At 42.9% G+C, this 26,109-nt stretch overlaps 1 protein-coding gene and 1 non-coding gene across 4 annotated transcripts in view; one reads left to right on the top strand and one right to left on the bottom strand.

Moving 5' to 3' along the window:
• The window catches only part of TULP4 (TUB like protein 4), a 265,857-nt gene that overhangs the window by 54,279 nt on the left and 185,469 nt on the right, over nucleotides 1-26,109 (bottom strand). For all 3 annotated transcript variants that reach the window (XM_029052677.2, XM_029052661.2, XM_029052668.2), the window contains one exon: nucleotides 5,582-5,762. In XM_029052677.2, coding sequence (XP_028908510.1) covers nucleotides 5,582-5,762 — 181 coding nt within the window. The remainder of the gene's footprint in view (nucleotides 1-5,581; nucleotides 5,763-26,109) is intronic.
• LOC114809623 lies at nucleotides 11,685-11,822 on the top strand. Its single transcript, XR_003757399.1, has one exon. It is a non-coding gene; the product is annotated as a small nucleolar RNA SNORA7 (small nucleolar RNA).

Genomic DNA, 26,109 nt, shown 5'->3' with positions numbered 1-26,109 from the left:
TTGTCAAACACATTACTAAGTATAAGGGTAGGTACAATATATTCAGGTTGGACAATAACTATGTTCCACACGTAGCTAAAAGCTTAAGAGGCACGGAGAACCGATATCTTATCTCCATTTTACAGATGAGGGAAATGAAGCACAGAGAAATTAACTGACCTGCCCAAGGTCACATAGCAGCAGGAGCAGCATGGCCTAGTGGAAAGAGCTTGGGCCTGGGAGGGACCTGGGTTCTAATCCCAGCTCTGCCGCTTGGCTGTTGTGTGACTTTGGGCAAGTCACAACTTCTCTGGACCTCAGTTCACTCGCCTGTAAAATAGGGATAAGATCTATCCCAGTGTTTAGAACAGTGCTTTAACACATAGTAAGCGTTTAACAAACACCATAATAATGATGCCACACATGAGGTACAATGCACTGATGCCATTTTTAATAAGAGGGGGCAGTGTTAACGTTTCAATGAAATAAGCTACATAAAGTGTGTTTAAATCCAACGATTGGCTTGCTGTGCACCAACCCCTGTCAATCTGTTTGGCTCTTCCGTGCACCAACCTGTCAATCTGTTTGGCTCTTCCATGCACCAACCTGTCAATCTGTTTGGCTCTTCCGCACAGAGGTGTTTCCGATCCCTGGCTGGATTCCAAATCTGGACCATATCCAGCCTAAAAACTGGCTTCAACCCTCAGCAAACACCAAATCATAACAGAAATGAATCTCAGTCAAAATTAGTAACTAGTCTGGACTATTAAGTAAAGAAGGTGCTATTGTCCATGTGTGTTTCCCCCAAGGCTGCTAGGAAAGGTAGTCTTACTTGCTTAGAAGAGATCTGTGCATATGCTGAATTTTTCCACATGATCATCAGTCTTAGCTAGTGGTATCTATCAAGTACTTACTGTGTACCAAGTGCTGTATTAAGCGCTGGGATAGATTTAAGATAATCAGTTCCCACATGGGGCACTCGGTTTAAGTAGGAGAGGGAACGGGTACTGAATCTTCATTTTGCAGCTAAGGGAACTGAGAAAAAGAGAAGTTAAGTGACTTACCCAAGGTCACACACCATGTCCGTGGCCAAGTCGGAGGCAGAATTCAGGTCTCCTGACTTCCCTTTCCTCTTCATCCAAACTGCTACCATGTTAATCCAATCACTCATCCTAACTCACCTTGATACTCTATCAGCTTCCTAGCTGACCTCCCAGACTCCTGTTTCTCCCCACTCCAGTCCATACTTCAATCTGCTGCCTGGATCATTTGCTACAAAAATGTTCCGGACACGTCCACTCCTCAAGAAACTCCTGTGGCTGCCCAACCACCTCTGCATCAAACAGTAACTCCTCTCCATTGGCTTTAAAGCATTCAATCACCTTGCCCCCTCCTACCTCACGTTGCTACTCTCCTACTACAACCCAGCCTTTACACTTCGCTCCTCTAATACTAACCTCACTGTTCCTCGATCTCATCTATCTCACCACTGACCCCTCAGCCACATCCTACCTCTGGCCTGGAACGTCCCTCCTCAAATCCACAGGACAATTACTCTTCCCCCTTCACAGCCTTACTGAAGGTGCATCTCCTCCATCAGGCCTTCCTTGACTGAGCCCTCCTTTCCTCTCCTCCCACTCCCTTCTACGTTGCACTGACTCGCTCCCTTTATTCATTCCCCACCCCCCATCCCCAATTCCACAGCACTTATGTATATACCTGTAAAGAGACTGATTTATATTAATGTTTGTCTCTCCTTCTAGACTGTAAACTCAGGGAATGTGTCTGTTTATTGCTATACTGTCCTCTCCCAAGTGCTTAGTACAGTGCTCTGCATACAGTAAGTGTTCAATACATACAGCTGATTGACTGACTCTGACTCCCAGGTCTGTCCTCTATCCATCAGGCCAGGGCACCTCTTCTTCCCCCCAGTCTGAATCCTGAACCCACTGCAATTCAGGGAGTGTGAACTATGAGCACTCAGGGACTATCTGAGCTCATGTGACTTGAATAGATTCAGTATGGTATAGATTCAGTCTGACTTCACAGGTTCAAGACCTAAAGGAGCTAAAGCCAGTCCACCCAGGTCTACCTAAAGTAATGGGGGCAAGGGATCCCGATTCTGGTGACTCATCAGTGGGCAACCCCACCGAGCACTTGTCACCTCCAAACTGGGCAGGGGGACCTCAAGCCCCGAGGAGGGTACGGAGCACATCGGCAAGTGGACAAGATGCACAGAAGTGGGGCTGAGTCATTTGGGCAAAGACCTTCTCAGTCCCAATCAATCAATCAATCAATCAATCAATCCATCTCATAATATACTGAGCCCTTACTGTGTGCAGAGCACTGTACTAAGCACTTGGGAGAGTAAAATACAACAAGGTAACAGACACAATCCCTGCCCACAATGAACTTACAGCCTAGAGGGGAAGGCAGACATTAATATAAATAAATAAATTGCAGCTATGTACATAAGTGCTGTGGGGCTGAACAGGGGATGAATAAAGGGAGCAAGTCAGGATGACGCAGAAGGGAGTGGGAGGATAGGAATTGAGGGCTTAGTCAGGGAAGTCCTCTTGGGCATGTGCCTTGAATGAGGCTTTGAAGGTGAGGATAGTAGTTATCTGTCAGGTATGAAAAGGGAGGGTGTTCCAGGCCAGAGGCAGGATGTGGGTGAGGTTTGCGGTGAAATAGACGAGATTGAGGTACAGTAAGTACACCCCAAGTTGCAAGAGGATGTGCCAAATGGGAGAGCAAAGAACTAATAACTGTAGTATTTGTTAAGTGCTTATTATGTGCCAGGCACTGTACTAAGTGCTGATGATACATATTGGCTACCTAATGCTTCCATGCCATTTAGGATGACTCTGGAAATATCTTTTTAAGAGCTAGTGCCATTTTATCATCCATTGTTCCTTTTCTTTTTTTACAGTTGAGGCGGCCCGGCAACTTGGCCCAGCAATCCCCATGCCCAATGTTTCAAACGGAGATGCTAAATTTTATAACAAGATTAAATAACACTATTGTAATGGTGTGGATGGAGACAATTTTTCAACCTTAGAGGTTGACTGGCTTCTTCCTGAAAAGGGAAATGGACAGACACGGGGCTTTGTTTCTCAGGAAGTAGAAGCAGTGTGGCTCAGTGGAAAGAGCCTGGGCTTGGGAGTGAGAGGTCATGGATTCGAATCCCGGCTCTGCCACTTGTCGGCTGTGTGACTGTGGGCAAGTCACTTCACTTCTCTGGGCCTCAGTTCCCTCATCTGCAAAATGGGGATGAAGACTGTGAGCCTCATGTGGGACAAACTGATTACCCTGTATCTACCCCAGTGCTTAGAACAGTGCTCTGCACATAGTAAGCGCTTAACAAATACCAACATTATGATTATTATTATTAGCAATCAACCAGCAGTATTTATTGAACACTTACTGCATGCAGAGCACTGTGCTATGCACTTGGAAGGGTACAGTGCAATGGAAAGAGAAGACTCTTTCCCTGCCCATAATGAGCTTACAAATAATACAAATTATTTGATACAAATAATGTATAATATATAATTTAAAGATATGCACATAAGTGCTGTGGGGAAGGGAGTGGGGTGAATATTCAATGGGCAAAGGTCACAGATCCAAGTGTGGTACAATATAATTGAGTTGGTAGACAGGAGCTTACAGTCTACTGCAGATATTATTCTCGAATGTAAGACCAAACCCATTTTTCCCACAACCTAAGCCATTTGTCTGCATGTGCCATTTAGTGTATTCTTTTAATAATACTTTATATATTTCATCTTCAAGTTGTTTTACATCCATTAACCAGCTAAAGGTCTCCCCAAAGCCCTTGGAGATAGAAGGGTTGTAACCCATATTTTCCAGTTCCGGTCTCTATGCAACACTTCCCTCATCTTCAAAATGGGGATTTGATACTTGTTCTTCCTCCTACTTAAAACTGTGAGCCCCATGTGGGACCTGACTAGTCTGTATCTACTCCAGTACTTAGTACAGTGCTTAGCACATACTAAATGCTTAATAAATACCACAATTATGGCCTAGAATCTCAGAGGGAATTGGTATCAGGAATAAGGTAGAACATCAAAAGCACAGAACTTTTCAAACCAGAGTAAAAGAATCTCTGGGTGACTTTAAAATTGGAAGCAGCCTGGAAGCAGTGGAAAGAACCCAGGCTGGGAGTCAGAAGGCCTGTATTCTAATCCCGGATCTGGGGGGATTATGTCTGCTGAGTGATCTTGGGCAAGTCTGTGCACTTTTCTGTGCTTCAGCTACCTCATTTGTAAAATGGGGATTATGAATGTGAGCCCCATGTGGGACATGGACTGTGTCCAACCTGATTCTGTTGCCGATTTGTCCATTCCAAGCGCTTAGTACAGTGCTCTGCACATAGTAGGTGCTTAATAAATACTACTGAATGAATGAATGATTACCTAGTATCCACTCCAGCGCTTAGTACAGTGCCAGGTACTTAGTAAGCTCTTAACAAATACCATTAAAAAGAAAAAAAAAAGCCTGAGGAGGACAGGCATTTACAGCAGCATCGCATACTCGCATCTCCTACCACTTCTGAGACGTTTATGGCTGGATTCCCAGAAGGTGAGAATTCTGGAAAGCCCATCAAGAAGCAGAGCAGCAGCTGGAACAAATGAGATGAGAAACTGCTCTTGCCACCGTTGCTGCTGCCTCCTCCAGAGTCCGTGCAGAGAGTGGCTTTGCAGCTTTGGAAGTAGAGGTTCCACAGGATAGTGTCAAGTACAGTTCCATAGTGTAGTGGTTATCATGTCTGCTTTACACACAGAAAGTTCTGGGTTCCCCCTCTAGACTAGAAACATGCTGTGGGCAAGCTATCTGTCAACTTCTGTTGAATTGTACTCTCCCAAGTGCTTAGTACAGTGCTCTGCACATAGTAAGTGCTCAATTAATACCATTGATGACGAACTCTGGGGAGCATCATGTATCTACCCTAAAGCTTAGCAACAGTGCTTGGTACACAGTAAGCACCTATCGAATACCACAGAGGTAGATGCAGGGATTTTCTCTTCTTACTTCTATTTCCTTGCTCTGGTGACTACGTGTGAGATGGAGGGAAGGAGGGAGAGGAAGAGAGAGAGAGAGAAAGAGAGAGAATGAATGTCTGTGTGAGAGATGAGGGAGGGGTAAATAGTATGTGAGGGAAGATAGTCCTTCGGGGGAAATCTCCATAGCAAAAGGGGATATTCTATAAAACCAATCAAATGTACGTATTGAGCACTTACTGTGTGCAGAGCATTGTACTAAGTGCTTGGGTGAGTTCAATTACAACCGAGTTGGTAGACACATTCCCTGCCCACATAAAGTCCTGATTCTGAGATCTCTCTTCCTAGTCTGCATCTAGGATTTCTCCAAGCAATCTAAAACCCTGAAGTCTTTGGTTTGTTTCTTTTTAAAGAAAGTCATCTCCTGAGCACTCTGTACAATGCTAGTGCTTAGACCAGTGCTTTGCACACCATAAGTGCTCAATAAATAAGACTGAATGAAATAGTATGGTGACGGGTATTCTAAAGTGGGAGACGCATTTTCACATTTAGTCACAGAGATAAGTCAGCGTTGCTACCTTGAGGTGGGGAGTAGTCATCAGAGTCAGTGTCGCTTTCACTGCTGTCTTCCACCAGGAAGCTGGGGTAGTTCCAGGACATGCTCAGGATACCGTCAGACTCATGCAGGAGAACGTGGGCCAGCATCCTGCCATGGCAGTCCATGACGATCACCTGCCCATCAGCCGTGCCAAACAGAACCTAAGAAGAAAACATTGGCCCGGTTACTTGAGCAGAAAGAGGCTCCTTGCTCTTCTAGGGGAGATTTGGAGCTTGCCTGTCCAGATATTGGTGGGGTGCCGACATCAATCTCTCATCAGTGGAGTTCACCGAAAGCCCGCTCTTTTCAGTGCTGTAAATGGGTTCAGAGCTGTTCTAGACACGGCCTGGGTGGCGGGAGGAGTCACAGCTTTCATGGATCATACTCGGCAACAGCAGTTAGACTGGGAAGGAAGAAGGAATGGCCATGTTGCCCACGCCATGGTGACAGCCCTGCTTTGGAAAGAACAGCTTTGGATGGCACGGTTCTTGAAGTGCTCAGATTGATCAGCCCCCTGGAAATTCAAGATGCATCCAATCCAGGATGCTAATCAAGATGGCTGCCTCTCAGAAGCAGAATTTCTGCCATGCTCTTCTGTTGTAGTACATGTGTGGTAGCCATCTTTGTTTCCTTTGTCAGTGATTTCTCCTTTCTCTCTCATCCCTCCCGATCGCTCCTGAAATGTCTCTACTAAAAAGTCTGTTTTCTAAGTATTCTTTATTTAGGTGCTATGAGATCAGGGAGCAGCATGGCTCAGTGGAAAGAGCCCGCACTTGGGAGTCAGAGGTCATGGGTTCGAATCCCAGCTCTTCCACTTGCCAGCTGTGTGACTGTGGGCAAGTCACTTAACTTCTCTGTGCCTCAGTTACCTCATCTGTAAAATGGGGATTAAGACTTTGAGCCTTGTGTGGGACAACCTGATCACCCTGTGTCTACCCCAGTGCTTAGAACAGTGCTCTGCACATAGTAAGCTCTTAACAAATACCAACATTATTATTATTATTATTGTTATCAGGGCAATAAGATGTGGGGAGGGTTAATGGTGCCACTTGAGAGGGGGCAGCAGGAATAATAACAGTAGTATTAAGTGCTTAGTGTATACTAAGCGCCGGGAAAGGGTACACAGGTGGGAATTAGAAAGAGGGCTTGTCCCTTGTGGGGCTCACAATTTATGAATATAAACGAGGGAGAGGACTGGAAACAGACACACTTGGGAGCAATGAAAAAGCACTGAAACAATATAGAAGCCAAGGACAAATACAAAATGCCCCAACTAAAAACAAAAGTCAGTAGGGAGTTGAGTCTACTATGTGTTGTACTATGTGCCAAGCACTGTTTTAAGCTCTGTGGTAGATACAACATAATCAGGTTGGATACAGATCCTATCCCACATGGGGTCTTAATTCCCATTTTATATGTGAGGGAACTGAGGCCCAGAGAAGGGAAGTGACTTGCCAAAAGTCACATAGTAGACAATGGTAGAGGCAGGATTAGAACCTGAGATACTGAAAGACCATGGATCCTGAAATAGAACCTGAAATAGCATGGCAGAGTGAATGGAGCACAGGCCTGGGAGTCAGAAGAACATAGGTTCTAATCCCAGCTCTACCACTTGTCTGCTCTGTGACCTTGAGCAAGTCACTTCACTTCTCTGTGTTTTAATTCCCTGATCTGGAAAATGGGGATTGAGACGGTGAGCCCTACATGGGACAGGGACTGTTTCCAACACCACTTGCTTCTATCCACCACACATTTGTACAGTGCCTGGCACATAGTAAGCACTTAAAAAATGTCACATTTATTATTATTAGTATTAACCAGGTCCTCCTTCCCGCTTTAGTGCAGTGGCAGTAACAGGTGATGATGTCCCACTGCCCCTGGTATCTGACAAGGTCCACATCCCACAATGGGGCAACAAACTAGATTCTTGCCGCACATCATCCTGACCCTGCCGCTCTCAACCACCCTGCTCTGGACAGCAACGGCTAAGTCCACGCGGATCTTAAGGGTTTCACCGTGGAGGCTGCCTTTGCTGGGAGCTATGCTGGGATCATCTAGGAACTAAGGGCAGAAGGAGGGGGCAGCAGAGGAGAAAGAGAGAGAAGCAGTTGTGGGGGGCTTCCCCTTCTCCTCATTCTTCCTCGCTGTTTCTGAGCTCAAGCATCATCTGGATGAATGATGCTTGAGTGTGTGTGCACATGCATGAATATACTTGAATTGTCTCTCTCTTTCTCTCTCTCTAGTGGGCTGTTAATCCTGTCTCCTCTTCCTGTCTTCTTTCTCCACTGCTAATCCTGCACCGATCCCCTCCTCCAGATCGAACGTTGAGAGTTTCCAGGATTCTACCGGTCTCCGCTATGGGAGGGAGAGTCAAGCAGAGGCATATACCCTCTGTTCCTAGCCTGGGAAGGGTGGAAGGCAATCTGTCACTAGTCAAAACTCAACAGTTCTGGGTAGGGGCGGCATGGGAGAGAGTCGAGGGTAGAGACTCAAGGTTACCGTGTAGAAGGAGGCAATGGGAAACAACTTCTGTATTTTTACTAAGAAAACTCTGGATACACTACCAGAACAATTGAAGGTGGAGGAGGGGTGTTCTGGGGGAGATGTGTCCGTTGAGTCTCTATGGGTCAGAGATGACTCAAATACATAAGGTGAGACAAGACTGCTGGACCTCTGGTTTGGCCCCCAACACTCATGGACAACCACCCCGTTTCAGCTTTGGCTCCCTAAAATATGGTCCCTTTAGCCACGAGGGCAATGCAGTGCTTATTGAAGAGGTTTTTATTCTAGATGCAAAATCAGGGTAACTGATGAGATTGATCTGATTCTGCATCAACAGAAAAGATCATTTAATCATGGAACAGCCTTGATGTGGGAGAATGAGGAAAAAAACTACCAATGAGGATGCTAAAAGTAAAATTAGAGAAGCAGTGTGGCCTAGGAGAGAGCGCAGGCCTGGCAGTCAGAAGGACCTGGGTTCTAATTTAGGCTCTACCAATTGCTTGCTGTGTGACCTTGGGAAATTCACTTAACTTATCGGTGACTCCATTTCCTCAACTATAAAATAGGGATACCTGTTCTCCCTCCTACTTAGACTGTTAGACCCATGGGAGGAACTGTGCCTGATCTAATTAACTTATACCTACCCCAGAGCTTAGAAGAGTATTTGATATATAGTAAGAGCTTAGCAAATTCCATGCAAAATAAAAGAATGACAACACAATCAAGTGGGCAAGCTGAGAATGGGATTTAGTTTGTGTGTTTAGATGGAAAGAAGCTTATGGGTAGCCAGGAGAGAGAGGATATGCAAATTTGAGAGTTGAATAAATTTTGGAAATGTGAACCCACAGTGATACCCTGTTGTCCTTTTTTAACATCTAACCCTCATGACCTGTGATGATTTCAAGTAAATTCCAGGAAACACTGGCATTATTCTGGACTCATCTCCCACATTATCAATGTCACAAAATCTTATTGGTCTTATCTTCACATCTCTAGAATCTGCCCCTTCCTCTCCATCCAAACTATCATGCCAACTCAAGTATTTATCATATTCATTCATTCATTCATTCATTCATTCAATAGTATTTATTGAGCGCTTACTATGTGCAGAGCACTGCACTAAGCGCTTGGGATGAACAAGTCGGCAACAGATAGAGACAGTCCCTGCCGTTTGACGGGCTTACAGTCTAACTGGGGGAGACGGACAGACAAGAACAATGGCAATAAATAGAGTCAAGGGGAAGAACATCTCGTAAAAACAATGGCAACTAAAAAGAATCAAGGTGATGTACATTTCATTAACAAAATAAACAGTAGTCATAATCTACCATGACTACTGCATCGGCCTCCTCACTTATCTCCCTGCCTGTCTCTCCCCTTTCCAGTTCATGCTTTGCTCTCTGCTACAAAGAACACTCTTCTAAGAAAATTTAAGTCTGTGTACCCCAGGTTTTCACAAACCTCCAATGGTTGCCTATCCACCTCTGCATCCAACAGGAACTCTTTACCATTGGCTTTAAAGCATTCAATCAGCCTACCTCCTCTCACCTTACCTTGCAGACTTCCTATACAATCCATCCAGCACACTTTGTTCCTTTAACATCAACCTACTCAGCTCAATCTTAACTACCTCACCACTGAACCTCTGCCAACATTCTCCTCTGGTCTGGAACTCCCTTTCTTTTCATATCCAACAAACAATTACTCTCCCCCACTTCAAATGGCAAAGTGGATAGAACACAGGCCTGGGAGTCAGAAGGTCATGGGTTCTAATCCCAGCTCCACCACTTGGCTGCTGTGTGGTCTTGGGCAAGTCATTTTACTTCTCTGTGCCTCAGTTCATCTGTGCATCTGTAAAATGGGGATTGAGACTGTGAGCCCCACATGGAGCAGGGACTGCGTCCAATCTGATTAGCTCATGTCTACCCCAGTGCTTAGTACAGTGTTTGGCACATAGTGTTTAACAAATACCACGCTTATTATTATTATTATTCAAAGCCTTATTGAAGGCACATCTCCTCCAAGAGGCCTTCCTTGACTAAGCCCTCCTTTCTTCTTTTCCTACTCCCTTCTGAGTCACCTGACCTGCTCCCTTTGTTCATCTCCCTCCTCCCAGCCCCTCAGCACTTTCATACATATCTGTAATTTTATTTATATTAATGCCTGTCTCCCCCCTAGGCTGTACGCTCACTGTGGACAGGGAATCTGTCTGTTATTCTGTTACACTGTCCTTTCCAAAGCACTCAGTACAGTGCTCTGCACACAGTAAATGCTCAATAAATACCATTGATGGACTAACAAGCTAATCAGTTTGGAGACAGTCCATGTCCTAGATGGTGCTCACATTCTTAAATTCCATTTTACAGATGAGGTAACTGACGCAGAGAGAAATGAAGTGAGTTGCCCAAGGTCACACAGCAGACAAATGGCAGAGCAGGGATTAGAACCCAGGTACTTATTTAAAATAAATCAAGTAATCTCAGAAAATTTCTAAGGAAATACTCTCCTGACATTCAGCCTCACATTTATATACAATGGTATTTAGACTTCCAAAAAAAAATCAGTCAAGTGTTCCTGCAGTGGGAAATTCCCACTTTCAAAATAGATGTTCACTCACCCTACCATAGGGTTTACTTAGTAGTGTTGGCACTAGAGGATGAATCAGTTGTTATTTTCTCTTTTCTTAATTAAAAAAGATCTCCACTAGATTTTTTTTCAGTTTATATTACAGGAAGAGACCTTCACATCTCTGAATATGTGATCATTAATTTGGAGCTCCAAGTGAGAGGATGAAGCAAGAAACTTCTGATTGGGTGTCACATTCCCTGCTCTGAGATCACTCAGTCAATAAAAATACTATTTTCAGAAAGAGAAAACTATTCCTGTTGAGAGCTAGAGACTGAGATCTGGTTTTCTATTTACAGTTTTGAAGTGAGGGCTTCAGACAGCACCCACCTCTTTTCCTGCTACTCAGGTGGCTTATTTTTAAGCCAAGGTTTTCAGTGGTTTATTTTGAAGCCAAGGTGTTAGCAATCAAAAGTACCATTTTGCCTCTAGAAAGAGATCTCTGGGGATGACTCAGCAACAAATGACAAAAATTCCTCAGTTTAGCAGGTCATTTATCCAGTGATGCTGAAGGAAAGTGAGGAATGAGCTAACTCACAGTCCAACAGTGAGCCCCAAAGCTGAAACTATTATTTGAGGAAGAGAAACAAACATCTTATTTTACATTACTCTACTAGAAATTTAGACTAAGGTGACCCAAAAGGGGAGTTACTCACCTAGAAATTTTGTTCTGCAAAGAAGTATATTCTCAGTGGTTCATTCTAGACATTTCTCTGCAGTTACTGCTGTATTATACTCTCTCAAGCACTTAGTACAGGGCTCTGCACACAGTAAACACTCAATAAATACAATGGAATAATTGAATGAATGAGAAATGGTAGCTGTAAGGAGTCAGGAGACCCAAGGTCCACCTGTCACAGAACCTAACAGCTTCATTTCAGCCAGTTTTCAACTTCAGAAGAGGATGACAGTGACTCATAATGACTCATTAGATATGAAAAGCCTACCCTCAGGTTTCCCTTTTAGGGTCGCACCTGGAGAGGTTCCAGTACTCTACCAGTCTCGGCAATTGGAGGGAAAGTCAAGTAGAGGCCTACCCATTCCATTCCTAGCTTGGGCAGTGGCTAGGGAGTGGAAGGCAATCTGCTACGAGTCAAACCTCACCAATGCTGGGCAGCAGTGGCATGGGAAAGAGACACAGAAGGAGACTCGAGTTTACTGCATGGAAGGTGGCAGTGGTAAACCACTTCCATATTTTTACCAAGAAAATTCTATGGATACACTACCAGAAGGATTGCAGATGAAGAGCGGGGCGTTCTGGGAGAGATGTGTCCGTGGTGTTGCTATGGGTCGGAAACGACTCCATGGCATAAGACAAGACACTCAGGTTAAATGCATATATTCCCACTAAACTGTTATTTATATATGAATACACACACACACACACACACACACACACAACTCCGCCCACCCCAAGTCACAACTGGAGATTCCATCTCTTCAGAGGGAACAGTTTAAGGGAACCTACACAATAGATGCTCAAGAAATACCACTGATTGATGGCTGTGATGAGCAGCTAAGACCACAAGGTTATAGGTGAATAATCCTTATTTTTCCAACGTTGGGAAGGCCTTTTTCAGTCCATCTCCACAGCATCAAAGGGACAACTAAGAATGGGGAAAATAAAGTTTTGAATGAAGCAAATCTAAATAGTAGCATTTTACCAAACTTTCAGGAGAGAAACCAGTTAATCACGTTGCTACTCTACTAATTTCTCCTAAAAGAATGTTGAGGAGAAAGGTGGAGTAAGAAGGTGGGGGGAGGAGAGGAAGCCTACCAAAGAATTTTGCTTTTCAGGAGCATGCTCATATTCTCCTCACAGAACTAAACACAATCTGCAAGTCATTGCAGATTTGTCTTTTTGATATTCCAAGGATTCAGAGAACCTGCTTCAAAGGAATTTAAAGGCTGTGCATGCTTTATGAGAGCTCCTCATTTTGTCTAACTTGTCTATAATCAGCCCTCCGGCATGAGCTGCATAAAACTCACTTCCTTATCCATTTCATAAGGTTTTGGGGAAAAGGTGGAACCCACTATTTTTGATGCAAATTAATGTGAAACTCCTTTAATGTGAAACTTGGGTGTGTGTGAAAAACTTCAAAATCTAGGAACAGGGAAGATAACAGTGGTGCCTAAGCTGCATTTCAATCTTCCTGCTTAGATCATTTCCATCAGAAATAGTTTTCCATGACAGAAACATCAAAGGACCCCAAAATGATGGTTTGAAAGTGGCATCAGGATCACCTTAGTGCTCCAAAAAGTAGAAAATTTGATACAAGGACTGGATGTTAGGCTGTGGACACCTCTATGCTACTTTCAAGTATTCATCGAAACCCAAGATGGACCACAGATGGATGCTGATCGAAGTTCATTTGAGATGTTAGTTTTAGGCCAGGGAGTGAGAAAAGGAAAAAAAAAAGGAAGCAGAAAAAGGCTTTGGCTACATTAAAAGCACCAGGAAGAGGTGACATCTTTAAAGATCCTGTGAAACACCTAGTTTCATCCACTCTCACTGTTTTTATATTTATATTTTTCTATAGATATTTATATTATATATACATATATATACACACACACACACATATATACATATAAATCAATCATCTTTCTTGAGCACTTACTATGTGCAGAGTACTGTATAAAGTGCTTGGGAGAATACAACACAACACTATAGCAGACAATGAGCTACAGTCTATTTATGGAAGTGACTCACTAGGGCAAAGGTACACAATGAGATTAAGGTTCCAAGGCATTTTACCAATTGAGAAAGGGTCCCGGTGATGACCAGTTGAGACCTCAAACCCAATTGACCAACACTCCATTTTGGGTTTTCAACTACTGAGATGAGGTCTCAGAAGTAAGTCTCTGATTTCACAACTTTCCCATGCTCTGAAGTGGCCCAGTTAAAGGACTCTACACAGGTAGACAGGAATTCAATGTTAGCGGGATTGATTGAATATGCATAAGGTTCTATAATTTATCTACTTGAAGTGTGTGCCATTGCATTCTGTTCTTTGGCCACGTAAAAAGCCAAAGCCAGATCCTTTTCCATACATTATGTGTTTCCTTTCATAAAGATTTAGATGAGAGCTCCCATTTTTGTTGACATGCACTCTGTAGGGTTGATAGTCTGCATATGAATGGAAAGCCTACCAGGTTGTCTTAGAAAGTGGTGAAAGCACTTCAATCAATCAATCAAGAGTATTTATTGAGCAATTACTAATGAGAAGCATTAGAAGCACTTCTAATGAGAAGCAGTGTGGCTGAGAAGCAGTGTGGCTTAGTGGAAAGAGCACGGGTTTGGGAGTCAGAGGTCGTGGGTTTTAATCCTGGCTCCACCACCTGTCTGCTGTGTGACCTTGGGCAAGTCACTTAACTTCTCTGTGCCTCAGTTACCTCATCTGTAAAATGGGGATTAAGACTGTGAGCCCCACATGGGACAACCTGATTGCCTTGTTTCTACCCCAGCTCTTATAACAGTGCCTGGCACATAGAAAATGCTTAACAAATACCATTATTATTATTACAGCTGGAGATACTGAAACTGATCAGATGGAATTGGATCTATTAGGAGTGCACTCCCTAGATGCCAGAACTATAGCCAATTTTCAGATTATGCTAGTATAAAAATCTTTATCAGTTCCTTCACATTGGTAATTTTTTATGGTATTTGTTAAGTGCTTACTTTGTGCCAAATACTGGTCTAAGTGCTGGGGTAGATACAAGTTAATCAGGTTAGAGTCCCTGTCCCACATGAGGCTCAGAGTCTAAGTATGGGGGAAAGGGAGGAAACAGGTAATGAAACCCCATTTTACAGTTGAGGCACAGATGGGCAGTATGGCCCAGTGGAAAGAGTACAGGCCTAGGAATCAGATGACCTGGATTCTAATCATGGCTCTGCCACTTGTTTGTTGTATGAACCTGGACAAGTCACTTAACTTTTCTGTGTCTCAGTTACCTCATTTGTAAAATGCGGATTAAGACTGTTAGCCCCAGGAGGGGCAGGATCTGTGCCCAACCTGATTACCTTACATCTACCCCAGTGCTTAGTACAGTGCCTGGCACAAAATAAATACCACTGAAAAAAAAGTCAAGTGACTTATCCAAGGTCACATAACTTGCCAAGGACACTTCCAAGAATGTGTCTCATAGGTCCAGCATGGATCATGTTGCATCAGGGTTGTGGGAAAGAAGAATCAGGAAAAGAAACTTCCCTTTTCTGAAGAGGAGCATGTAACTATAGTTTGTTTTTGTGTTTCTGTTTCCCTTGGGACTGAGATGGTGTGTTCTGGTTAGAGTGGTATTAGCAAACTTCTATTCAGGACTCACTGAAACGACCAGCTTGTACGCTATGATGTTGCCCCATTGTGTACAAACTGTTGCAGACCTTTTTCAAGAGACTGAATTTTTGTGGCTATAAAGACTCTAAGTTCCTGGAGATGTACAAACCCCATTTCTGATCTCTGTTACTCTGGTTCTTAGGATAGACGTGAATGAAGATCAAACCACTAAAGCTAAATTTGGCTGCAACAATGATCATGCAAGTTTGGGAATAGAGGTTTGTTCTGGCCACTGAAACATTTTGGGGTTTCGAACCAGGATTTATTTGGTACTCTTAGTGGTAAATATGGGCCAAAATAGATGAATGGGCTAATTTTGGTGACTAGCTTTCTGGAATTTAGCGTCACTGTTAGTTTGAACAGGTATTTATTGATGTGATTATGAATATGAACAGGTATTCATTCATATTCCCCTCTAGACTGTAAGATCGTATGGGCCATGAACGTGTCTGCTAATTCTGTGATATCGTACTCTCTCAACACTTAGTACAGTGCTCAATCAATACCACTGATCAATACATGAGATGGAAGGGTTTGGGGTATCCTTTTCATATATCTTATCATAGGAGTATCCATTGGGTGCCTACTGCATGCAGTACACTCTACTTGGAGCTTGGGAGAGTACAAGATTGGTTTATATTAAGAGATACACTCCTTGATCTCAAGAAGCTTACAGTCTAGAGGTGGAGACAGACACAGACATGAATATTAGATAGGAGGAAGTAACAGAGTATACTGTCCTATTTCCCAAGCACTTAGTACAGGGCTCTGCACACAGTAAGTGCTCAGTAAATACCATGGATGACAACGATGCAACTGGGAGGTTGTGAGTACTTACATGGAACACAGCACTGAAATGGCAGAGAGGGCACATACTGATACTGAGAATCAATCATGATGGCCAAATGGAAAGACCACAGGGCTGGGAGTCAGAGGACCTGGGTTCTGATCCCGGTTTCGCTACTCTTCCACTGTGTAACCTTGGGAAAGTCGCTTAACTTCTCTGGGCCTCAGTTTTCTCAACTGTAAAATGGGGATTTGATATCTGTTCGCTCTGCTACTTACACTGGGAGCCCCATATGTGCCAGGGAGTGTGTCCAACCTTATTATCCTTTATCCACCCCAGTGATTAGAACAGTGCTCAACACATAGTAAGCTCTTAGCAAATACCATTAAAAACAAAAAAAAAAGAACAAAGAAAGAATGACTGGAGCTCATGGAGAAAAAGTAACAGAAAACGATGTATGACGGTGCAATTTTTATCAGTCTACAAATGACAATCATCTGCTTTGCTGGAAAGGTTGGGGGCTGCTATTTTTACAACAACCACTTTACATTCACTTTCCAGTGGTGGAGGAAGAGAGGTACTGGTAAGGGTTTTAACAAGCAGGCTCCTCTGCCCTGTTAGCACTGGGTTGTTTTTTTTAAAACCTGCACTGAAAATATAAGTCAAAAATGAAGAGGCCAAAAACCTAAAAAAAAAAAGACAGAGCGAGAGAAAGGTAAGAAAGGTTGTAGGTTTGAGAGCAATGTAAAAGGATAAAAGGATATATTCCAATAAAAAAAGGGAAACAGAGGAAACAGGAGAATGGAAAAAGGACACAAAAAAAGAGATTAGGGATTGAGGGATTGTTTCTTAGGGCCGTGGTGGGACTCGATACAGCAAGTCCATACTTCATTCAGCTGTTCGAATCATTTTTCTACAAAACCATTCAGTCCACATTTCCCCACTCCTCAAGAACTTCTGGTGGTTGCCCATCCACTTCCACAACAAACAGAAACTCCTCACCATTGGTGTAAAGGCACTTGATCACCTTGCCGCCGCCTCCTACCTTACTTTGCTGCTTTCCTACTACAAACCAGCCCACACACTTCACTCCTCTAATGCCAACCTACTCACTGTACCTCGATCTCATCAATCTCATGATGACCTCTTGTCCACGTCCTGCCTCCGGCGTCTAACGTCCTCCCTTTTCATATCCGACAGATGACAATTCGCCCCACCTTCAAAACCTTCAAGAGGCCTTCCCTAAGCCCTCATTTCCCACTCCTTTCCGAGTCGTCCCTATTTGCTGCAATTATCCACCTCTTCCTTAGCCCGACAGCACTTCTGTACATATCTGTAATTTATTTATTTACAATAATGTCTGTTTCCCTCTCTAGATCATAAATTCATTGCGGGCAGGGGATGTGTATATCAACTTTGTTATGTTGTACTCTCCCAAGCACTTAATACAGTGCTCAGCGCAAAGTACTCAATAAATATAAATGACTGATTGATTGGTTGATAGTAGATTTGTGTCCAAGCACAGTAAGAGGAGCTGAGTAATAGATGGGCAGGACAGGGATGCAATCCCTGACTGACTTGGAGAAAGTCAATGAATCCATCAATAAGAGCTATGATGGTGCTACCAGATAAAGAAAATAATCCACCTAGTCCTCTCAGCCTGTAAGCCCCATGTGGGACAGGGGCTGAATCTCATCTAGTCATCTTGTATCTACCTCGGGGTTTACTACAGTGCTTGGCACCTAAGTGCTTAAACGCTACAATCATTAGTTGAAAATCCATTTTCTCTTGTTCTGACCTTGGAGGAGAGTGAAGAGAGCCAGTCGTTTATCCTCAGTGTAAGAACATTTATATACTTGGAGGCCTTGATTAAATCACACCTGTGCCCCCTTTTCTCCAATGTGAAAAATACCCATTCTTTTAACCTTTCCTCATATTTTCCAACTTTTTTAATACAGCCTTCCTCTAATCCCTTTCTAAGTTCTTCACATTCCCTTTTAGTTATGGGCCCAAAATTGGCACAACATGAAGAGATCTGACTGGTGGTGTTAAACAGAAGGGGTGGGTAATCCTTAAGAGCCCCCCAAAGCTTATTCCTATTCAGGCAATTCAGGGCCATGTGTGCTTTTTTAAACATAGTGTTTCATCACAGGAGATGTGTTTAAGTACAATTGGCCAGGAAGAGAAAACAAAACTCACTCTATAAGACATTCTTTACCTTAGTGGATAAAGTACTTCCATTTGTTTTGTTTTTTCCAAAATCGTGTAAAGGGGAAGTGAAATCATAGTCCAGAGTGATTAAAGGGAATGCTAAATGATTGTAATAGTTCTCTGGAAGTATCCATGCTTTCAAACTCACAGCCTCTTTGGCACCAGCAGTTATATGTAAAACAGGACAAATTTTACCACCTCCAAACCTGACATGATGATATATTTCATGACAAGGGCAGGTGCGCTGTCAGAATTGTAGTACATAGTTCAGGAAAGCTGAATGTGAAACAGTGAAGCTTTGTTTGGGTAATTCAGCCATCTGGCCAGAGATTAGCATTCAGGCAACGACCTTACATTTCAACCTTTGCCGTAACGCCAAAATAGTAATAAAGACAAATTTATTTTGCATAATTCAAGGTCAAATGAATTATACACTGGTTAAACAAGTCAGATTTATAATCTTTAAGAAGGTCTATCTGATATCAGATAATGTTCATGAATAATGATTAGCACTCACCATTTTTAATCCCATACCCTGGTCTAAAAGATAATGTAAATTTCAAGAGTTTTGGTTAAAAGACATTAACATTTCTTTTACTCAAAGGGATAAACATTTCAATTTGCTCTTCATATTTTCTTCATATTTTCAGACTTTACTCCAAGAATGGAAATCTGAACAACAGCATTATCAGCAATCTGGCACTGACAACAATTTAAAAAAAGACTAGAAACCAGAGTGGTGTTACTAGAAAAAATACTATAGAAATAGTACCTGGAGTAATTGCTGCCCAAAAAATTTGTCTTCAATTAAAGGAATGTGACCTAATATCTAAAACCTAGTGGCCTAGTGGAAAGATCATGGACCTGGGAGTCAGAGGACCTGGGTTCTAGTTCCTGCTCTGACATCTGTCTGCTGTGTGACCTTGGGTAAGTCACTCCACTTCTCTGTGCCTCAATTACCTCATCTGCAAAATGGGGATTAAGGCTGTGAGCTCCACGTTGGTCATGGACCACGTCCAACCTGATTAGCTGTTAACCTTCTCACTGTGCTTCCATTTTGTTTATCTCACCGCAGACCTCTGGCTCATGTCTTGCCTCTGGCCTGGAACGCCCTCCCCCTCCTCAAATCCAACAGACTATTACTTTCTTCCACCTTCCAAGCCTTATTGAGGGCACATCTCCTCCAAGAGGCCTCCCTGACAAAACTCCTCTTTTCCTCTTCTCCCTCTCCCTTCTGTATCACTCTGACTTGCTTTCTTTGTTCATCCCCCCTCTCAGCCTCACAGCAATTATGTACATATCTGTAATTTATTTATGTTAATGTCTGCCTCCTTTTCTCTAGACTATAAACTCATTGTGAGCAGGGAATTTAGCTGATTGTTGTATCATACTCTCTCAAGCACTTAGTACAGTGCTCTGCACACTGTCAGCACTCAATAAATACAACTGAATGAATGCATTAGCTTATATCTAGCCCAGTGTTTAGTACAGTGCCTGAGCGAAAGCAGTGGGGAGAAAGCCACTGAAGAGCAAAAAGTTGAAGATAGTCTGGAAGAGAAGAAGACAGGAAACAACTACTTTGATAAGGGGTGAAGGAATGAGGTCAGATGTGCAGTTGGAGGGGATGGATTTTGAAAGAAGGCAGGAGATCCCCTCTTGAGATTCTGCTGGAAAAGATGGGAGAGTTGAAGAAGGGGCAGGAGGAGGAAGGACTGGAGAGGAGTAGGGAAGATTTTAGGGAGATCAAGCCTAATGGTTTCAATTTTCTCAATGAAGTAGGTGGCCAGCTCATTAGGAGACAAGAGACTGGGGAGGCCAGGCGAAGAGGGGTTTGAGGAAGGAGTTGAACATCTGTAACAACTGGCGAGGGCAATGGGCAAGCATGTCAATAAAGATGGAAAAATGACGTTGCCGGGCAGAGGAGAGGGCAGAGTTAAAGCATGCAGAGATTAACGTGAGATGGATGAGGTCGGCCTAGTATCTGGATTTCTGCCACCAGCACTCTGCAGCTCATGCACAGGAGCAATGGAAGCAGATGGTGGAGGTGATCCACGGCTGTGGGTTAGTGGCATGAGATCTGCCAAGGGATAGTGGAGTGAGTTGAGTTCAGTAGACAGGGTGGTGGTGAGGGTGTCAATTTGGTTGTTTAAGTGAAGGTAGTGGGGTATGAAGACTGGCCGGGCATGATGACTTGAGAAAATTGGATGGGGGTCAAAAGATTAGAGGTCTCTTTGGGGGAACAGGACAGACTTCTGGGGAGGGGGTGTATGGGAGAGAAGGCAGGAGAGGAGGTTGGGGTCAGATAGATGGATTTCAGAATTGGTGACTTAGTACAGTGTTTGGCACACAGGAAGCACTTAAATACCACAACTGTTACATTTATGCATATGAACTTTTTCAACTCATTTATTTTTAATAGTGTTATTTTAACTACTTACCACAGAATCATAGCAGTATGGACAACTAGGGGCCCTGTTAATCTGAAGGCAAATTTGGGCATTGGAAGTGTTGGAAGGTAATCAGAATAGTAATGGCAAGACTGGATATGATGATCCTAAACACAGGAGACAAAACTCTAATTCTCAATGGACTGTAGCATGGTATAAAGTGATAAACACTGCCAGAAGAGAAATTAGGGGTCATTTGTCTTAAATGACAAACTTATGAAAGTTTTGAAATACTCATTTTCTTTTAAAAGGGGCTTCAAAGTTGATATTAACTCTGCATGTTACCCAAATATTCTTCTATATCTCTCCTTTTTCTCTCAATGGATACGTGAGAGTACATTTTCCCAATCTAGCATGCAAAGACCAACTTCAAAATTCATCTACTTAAATAATTTAATCGTTTCTATATTCTTTATTGCCCAAACAGTCTAGTCTAGTTATCAGTGCTTCCTAAATGCTACAGAAAGTCAGCAGTTTTTTTTCTCCCATGACTTGTATTATCATTTATGGAAAAGGACCTTGTAACTATTTTCCTAAGGCTACAACATCCTAAATGCAATCCTGAGCCATTCTCTTTAACATTAATACAAGCAGAGTGGCTCAGTGGAAAGAGCCTGGGCTTCGGAGTCAGAGGTCATGAGTTCGACTCCCGGCTCTACCACTTGTCAGCTGTGTGACTGTGGGCAAGTCACTTCACTTCTCTGGGCCTCAGTGACCTCATCTGTAAAATGGGGATTAACTATGAGCCTCACATGGGACAACCTGATTACTCTGTATCTACCCCAGCTCTTAGAACAGTGCTCTGCACATAGTAAGCGCTTAACAAATACCAACAAATGTCACAGGTACTTTGGGCAAAAGGGCAAATTTTAGAATCTCAGTGAAGGCAAACATCTTAATGCAGGTTACAGAAAAAAATGCTGAGATTAGCATAGAAAGAGAAAAGGAGTGAAGGGAAAGGACAAAGAAAAGTGTCAGAAGGGAGTCTGAAAAGGAGGAAAGGGATTTTGAGGGGTTCTCTAGTTTTCTCTAGTTCATCCATTCCATTTAAGTGGGGGTGGGGGGAGAAAAATTCATCCTATTTCGAGGATTTCTTAAAATCCATAAAATCAGGATCAATAGTTAGAGAAATTTCCCTCAAACCCACTTCAGTACTTAGCTATTTTGGTCAAAAAATTCTTTAAATTATTGTGCAGCAGTTTAAGTCTCTTGCCTTCAGTTTTATCCCCAGGGGAGTTTGCAATAATCAGTCACTCATCATGGGAAGCAGTGTGGCCTAGTGGAAAGAACCAGACCTGGGAGTCAGATGAGCTGGGCTCTAATCCCAGCTTGGCCAATTTTCTCCTGTGTGACTATGGGCAAGTCACTTAATTTCTCTGCGTCTGTTTCCTCATCTACAAAAATGGGGATAAAATCCTACTCCCTACTACTTTAACTATAAGCCTCATGTAGAACAGGGACTATGTCCTACCTGACCATCTTGTTTCCACCCCAGCCCTTAGAACATTGCTTGACACACAATAAGTGCTTAACAAGTAATAATAGTAATGTTGATATTTGTTAAGGGCTTACTATATGCAAAGCACTATTCTAAGCGCTGGGGTAGATACAGGGTGATCAGGTTGTCCCACGTGGGGCTCACAGTTTTAATCCCCATTTTACAGATGAGGTAACTGAGGCACAGTGAAGTTAAGTGACGCCCACAGTCACACAGCTGACAAGGGGCAGAGCCGGGATTCGAACCCATGACCTCTGACTCCCAAGCTTGGGCTCTTTCCACTGAGCAACGCTGCTTCTCATGTCATGCTGCTTCTCATAGCTACACTGTACCATAATTATTGTACACCTGAAGATTTATTATACTGCCTTCTTGTCCTTCTTATCACCAGACAGAACAATCCTAGATTCTTTAATCTCTTCTTCTAATCCTTTCACTTTTTGGGGCATCAGCTTTGATCTCTCTACAAGTTCTCCACCTTGCTCTTAGTGGGGTTCAAGAACTATGAATGGTATGAACAGTGCTGACTCTAGTGGGTTTACTATTTGTTTTCTCTGCATTACATGTGGAGAAGTAATATGGTCTAGTGGAAAGATCACAGGCCCAGTAGTCAGAAGGACCTGGGTTCTAATCCCAGCTCTGCCTCTTGTCTGCTGTGTGACCTTGGACAAGCCACTTCATGTTTCTGAGTCTTAGTTCTCACATCTGTAAAATGGAGATTATGTCTGTGAGCCACAAGTGGGACAGGGATTATGTCTATCCCAGTGCTTGGAACAGTGCTTGGCACATAGGAAGCCCTTAAATATTTTAATTATTACATTTTTATTTGTGTTTGCTTTCTGAATTACAATTACAATGCTTCACTGCTGTCAGCTTATCAGGATCCCTAAATCTTTTTCTAACAACTGTGTACAATAGCCAGTTTCTGGTCCTCTGGAATTTGTGTCATTTGTTTTCCCTTCCTAGTAACCCTTTCCCACACTCTTACTATGCATGATTATGCTTGACTGCCACTTCTCAACTGACCCTTTTTACCTTGAATTCTGACCCTATTTGTCAGCATTTTCAAACTCATACTCTGAGAGTGTCTTTCTGCTTCCCCTACTGCCTAGAATTATGTTGATGGGAATTTCACATGAATATCCAATTGGATACGCTGGAAAAAGGCCTGGCTTTAATTCTCTTCCAGAAAAAACAAACAACCAGATGGACTGGAGAAGCAGCATGGTGTAGTAGATTCAGCATGGGCCTGTAAGTCAGAAAGTCTTGGGTTCTAATCCTGGCTCCGCCACTTGTCTGCTTTGTGACCTGGGACAAGTCACTTCCTTTCCTCAGTGCCCCAGTTACCAGAGTCTCAGACCGCACAGTGTAAGCACTCAATAAATACAATGAATATGATTGATTGATTGACTGCTTCAGGGCTTACCAGTGACTAGTTTGTGTAGTCATTGTCAGATTCTCAGCCAAATTTGCTCATAGGGAGAGTTGTCTGTACCCTACTTAGCTTCTCTGTGCCTCAGTCACCTCATCTGTAAATGGGGATTAAGACTATGAACCCAATGTGGGACATGGATTGGTTCCAACCTGATTTGCTGGTATCCACCCCAGTGCTTACTACAGTACCTGGCACAGAGATAATTCATAACAAATACCATTTAAAAAAACAGAACAAAACAAAGCACCAGATGGTTTTCCCACACTGCTCTGCACCATCAAGTCCTAGGATGGCCAAATGGGCTCAGATCAGAGCCAGAATAGCCTTGGGAGACTCTGCTCAGCTGCAAAGCACATGGGGATTTCCTCTTCAGGCTGGATCATGATCCAGGATTTACCAGGGCAGCTGGTGTAATTGAACCTTGGCGTTATCCTTGATTCTTCTCTCTCATTCAACCCATCACCAACTCTTGTCAGTCCCACCTTCACAACATTGCTAAAATCCGCACTTTCTCTCCATCCAAACTGCTACCACGTTAATACAATCGATCATTCATTCTATCCCGCCTGGATTACTGCATCGGCCTCTTTGCTGACCTCCCAACCTCCTGTTTCGCCCTACTAAGGTCCTTACTTCACTCTGCTGCCCGGATCATTTTTCTATAAAACCTTCAGGACATGTCACCCTACTTCTCAAAAAACTCCAGTGGTTGCCCAACTACTTCACATCAAACAAAAACTCCTCACCATTGGCTTTAAAACACTCTACCACCTTGACCCCTCTTACCTTGCCTCACTACTCTCCTACTACAACCCAGCCTACACATTTCACTTCTCTAATACTAATCTTCTCTCTGTGCCTCAATCTTGCATATCTCGCAGCCCACCTCCTGCCTCTGGCCTGGAACACCTCCTCTCCTCAAATCTGGCAATTACTCTTACCACCTTCAAAGCCTTATTGAAGGCACATCCAATGGGCCTTCCCAGACTAAGCCTCCTCCCCTTTCCTCTTCTCCCACTCTCTTCTGCAACAACCTGACTTGCTCCCTTTGTTCTTCCCCCATCCAAGCCCCACAGTACTCATGGTCATATTTGTAATTTATTTATTTATATTAATGTCTGTCTCTCCCTATCTAGACTGTAAGTTCATTGTGAGCAGGGAATGTGCCTGTTTATTGATATATTGTACTTCCCCAAGTGCTTAGTACAGTGCTCTGCACATAGAAAGCACTCAATAAATATGACTGAATGAATGAACTCACAGAAATGGTGCTGGCCACTTGAAGCTTTTGCTGTCCCCTTCACACCACACTTTCTCCCTTCATTAGCATTTGTTCTATCTCACTCTTTGACTCTTACTCCATTTGGAGATTTAATATTGATGGACTTTACAAACGAATACATCCATATTAATAATTATTCTTCATCAACACAGTATAAACACAAAAAACAACTGATGTGTGAAGTTAGTGGAAAAAATACTTTTGGGGTTCCGTACCTGGGTGGCTAATCAAAAGCTAAGAGAATGGTAGAAAATTACTGTTCAATATGCTATCTTGAAAATTACATATTCCCAAATTGAGTAGCTTTAAACATAGCCAAGGTGCTTGAAGCCCAAGAGAGTTGGACATTTTAATATATTCATTTGTATTAATGTCTGCCTCCCCCTCTACATTGTAAACTCCTTGTGGGCGGGAAATATATATACCAACTCTTTTATATTGTGCTGTTCCAAGCAGTTAGCATAATGCTCTGCACACAGTAAGCAGTCAGTAAACATGATTGACTGATTTAAAATTGAAGCCTTTATGTTGATCCAAGTGCAAAAGTCAAAGGACTGGAAAGAGCCTAATCAATTAAGTTCCTCTCTCTGTGTCACATATATAAGTATAGAAAAAAAACAGAATTTCTCTCAGACTAGGAATCAACAGGAAAAATGCTAGCCTTAAAGGGAATGTGCTTGTCCTAAGAAAAAAAAGCAGCAGCAACCTTGCTTTGGATAGGAAATCATAAGCAGTGGAGGAATGCCACCCCATAAAGAATAAGAGGTTTTAAGCTTATTTTCTGGCATATGCTCATTTCTAAAAATAAGCTTCCCTGTGGGAAAACATGGAAAAAGGGGGTAAAAAATTTAAAACAAATTTCACAACGTATTTCTGTTTAGAAAATGACTAGATGATGGGTCTGAATTTGAAATCTACTATCCTATACCCCCAAAGAGCTACCTAACTAAGCCCTGATTTCCCTTACTCCCCCCGCCTTCTGCAAAACTCTTGCTCTTGGATCCATACCCTTTAAGTACTTGATAGTTACCCCAAAGCAGCTGTGTACATATTTGTAATTTATTATTATGTCTATCTCTGCTTCTAGACCGTAAGCTCCTTGTGGGCAGGGAATGCATCTACCAACCCAGTTGCATTGTACTCTCCCAAGTGGTTAGAACACTGCTCTGCACACATTAAGTGCTATTATAAATGCCACTGATTAACTGACACTGTCACGGGTAGCCCAGGTGTTCCCATTCATTCAATAGTATTTATTGAGCACTTACTATGTGCAGAGCACTGTACTAAGCGCTTAGAATGTACAATTCGGCAACAGATAGAGACAATCCCTGCCCACTGATGGGCTTACAGTCTAATCGGGGAAGACAGACAAAAACAA

The sequence above is a fragment of the Ornithorhynchus anatinus genome, chromosome 2 (genome assembly GCF_004115215.2).
Source record: "Ornithorhynchus anatinus isolate Pmale09 chromosome 2, mOrnAna1.pri.v4, whole genome shotgun sequence".
Taxonomy (NCBI): Eukaryota; Metazoa; Chordata; class Mammalia; order Monotremata; family Ornithorhynchidae; genus Ornithorhynchus; species Ornithorhynchus anatinus.
This window is presented reverse-complemented; position numbering and strand designations above follow the sequence as displayed.